Source organism: Vespa mandarinia, chromosome 4 (assembly GCF_050613455.1).
Source record: "Vespa mandarinia isolate Hongniang chromosome 4, ASM5061345v1, whole genome shotgun sequence".
NCBI lineage: Eukaryota > Metazoa > Arthropoda > Insecta > Hymenoptera > Vespidae > Vespa > Vespa mandarinia.
The window spans coordinates 2,032,501-2,035,000 of record NC_140813.1 but is presented as its reverse complement, the minus strand read 5'-3'; the positions used below and the strand labels follow the sequence as shown (position 1 = coordinate 2,035,000).

At 44.8% G+C, this 2,500-nt stretch overlaps 1 protein-coding gene across 18 annotated transcripts in view; it reads right to left on the bottom strand.

Annotated features, from left to right (window-relative positions):
- The window catches only part of zfh2 (Zn finger homeodomain 2), a 408,385-nt gene that overhangs the window by 2,575 nt on the left and 403,310 nt on the right, over positions 1–2,500 (bottom strand). For 15 of the 18 annotated variants that reach the window (XM_035878908.2, XM_085656317.1, XM_035878912.2 and 12 more), the window contains one exon: positions 1–948. This exon is cut by the window's left edge and continues 2,575 nt beyond it. In XM_035878908.2, coding sequence (XP_035734801.1) covers positions 167–948 — 782 coding nt within the window. In that variant the 3' untranslated portion in view covers positions 1–166. The remainder of the gene's footprint in view (positions 949–2,500) is intronic. The other 3 variants (XM_085656324.1, XM_085656325.1, XM_085656326.1) reach the window with 3 other exon arrangements.

Here is a 2,500-nt window from a genome sequence, read left to right as displayed (position 1 = left end):
GACGAGATGTCCTTCCCGATGTAACTGGATGGACGACTCTCTCTCTCTCTCTCTCTCTCTCTCTCTCTCTCTCTCTCCTCTCTCACTCAATTTCTTTCTCTCCCTCTCACTCACTCACTCAACTCTTTCTATCCCGAAAGTGAAAATCGAAGGACGAGTTTCCCTTTTAACGGGCTCCAGCCAGTGCGGTGACCTCCTGTACGAGTTTCTGTCTCTTGGCGTCGGGTCCGTTGTTGTTGTCCTGATTGGCCCTCTCGTTGTTACCCTGCGATTGACCGGTCGTGCTCTCGGCGGCCGCACGTGCGGCCAACAGGGTGATTTGATTGACGACGTCCTCCATCTCGTCCGTCAAAGGATTCGCCTCCTCGTTTCCCGTTTGTCCATTTGGATCGGGATAACCGAATTGTTGTTGCTGTTGTTGCTGCTGTTGCTGTTGTTGTTGTTGTTGCTGTTGTTGTTGTTGTTGTTGCTGTTGTTGGCGTCCTTGAACGATATCTAAACGAGCACGATGCTGCGGTGTCTCAGAGTGTCGACGCCACTCTGTTACGGTCGTGTACGTTCGCTGTGGTGTATTACTACCGGGATCGCAAAGTGTACAAGCGTAACGTGATTGTACAAGACGCAGAGCACCCCGACGTTGTTGATTACCCAAGTAACAGGAACGTTGATGAACCAGAAGCGTTGACTCCTGGGGATAAGCTCGGCCACACCGTCGACAAACCAAACACAATTCCGTTTCAACCTCACGACAATGCTGTGCTTGAACATTATCGTTCGAATCGCAGGGTGGAGTTGGCAAACGTACCGTCTCCAAACCCGGATGATTCGGATCTTGTTGTAGGAACGCCTGCATCAGGGAACGTGGTACCTGGACTTGCGTCCCACCCTCGACGTGAAGCGACATCAGACTGGCACCGTGAACGCTGCCACTTAAGCCCTGAGCCGCTACTGAAAGCAAACGTATAATCGTACCTTTTAGAGGGATCTAGTAATAATCTATACGTCGTATTGATCTTTGTTTACATTTTATTTGAGAAAAAGAAGAAAGGAAAGTAAAAAAAAAGAAAAGGAAGAAGAAGAATCTTAACAGGAGAACGATAACTTTCATACGGCATGTATGAAATGTACATGATCATTCTTATAATCATCTTAAGAGATATCAACTTTTCCATCATGCCATTTGGAAAGTTCGTTGGATTAATTTGATCGAAAGTAGTGGAAAGGGGGGAAAGGGCGCGAGGGGTCGGGGAGTGGGTGAGTGGGGAGGGTGGATAAGAGGAGAGCTGAGGAGAGCGAGGGTTTGAGGTAATGGTTGATTAGCTCACGAAGAAGTTCCGGAAAGTTACGCGGATGTAATTGATTTGTGCCGACTTAGTTGTGTCATAATAACGTTAGCCGACCTAACGGGAGGAGAATTTATGCGGAACCTGTTTTTCGCCTGGGAGAATGAGAGAGATGGAGACAGGTAAATTGGTAGTTATTAGCCTAGCCTGCGGGCATTACGCATTGATGGGATAATTCCTCTCGCCTCCTCCGTGTAAGAGAAAGAGAATAGCAAATGGAGAGCACGATATAGCAAGAGAAATAGAGACAGAGGGAGAGAGAGATATATGTACTGTCTATTCGTACGATGATTAATTTTAATTCGAGGATTACTCGCTACGGGATATCGTTTTAAAGTATTTTCCATCTCTCTCTCTCTCTCTTTCTCTCTCTCTCTCTCTCTTTCTCTTTCTATGTGTCTAACGTCGTGCGATATCGTCGATTGTCGTTTAAAATGAGGAAAACGGAAACGTAGGGACACGTTGAAGAGACGATCGACGATCGACGTCGATTAGCCCCGGGTCGAGCCTCAGAGTTTACGCGGTGACGCGCACGTTTATATCCGCGTATCGTGTGTCCGACGTTGGAGTCGTTACGAGACAGGAAGCGTTAATGATACCCCTGCTCATTCGTTCGACGCTCGACTGTAATTATCGAGCCTGATGGGGCGGTAGTGAAGTTCCAGGGTTCTCGTCGCAAGACAAGGAGAACAATATCTTTTTATGTCTCTCTCTCTCTATCTCTCTATTTTTCTCTTTCTCTGTCTATCTGTCTGTCTGTTTCTATTTTTCTTTCTTTCTCTCTCTCTCTCTCTCTCTCTCTCTCTCTCTCTCTCTTTCAAAGCGATACGTTTTATTAGCACATCAAACATAATTTCTAAATCCAAATAGATTTGCGGTATTGATCGATATGATTTTTAGATTTGATTTAGATTTTTCTTTTAAAAATGTTCGAACTTATTGATCTCAGTGATCGCTAAGAGAAATATGTCTCTCTCTCTCTCTCTCTCTCTTTCTCTCTTTCTCTCTTTATCTTTCTCTCTGTCTCTTTCGATCCCCTCCCCTCCCTTTAACTCATTTCTTTGACAAAAGTTTCTTTACTCGTTTACTTTTTATTTATTTTTTTATTTTTTTACTTTCTTTTTTTTTTAGAAAGACAAGAGATGAGAACCTCTGAC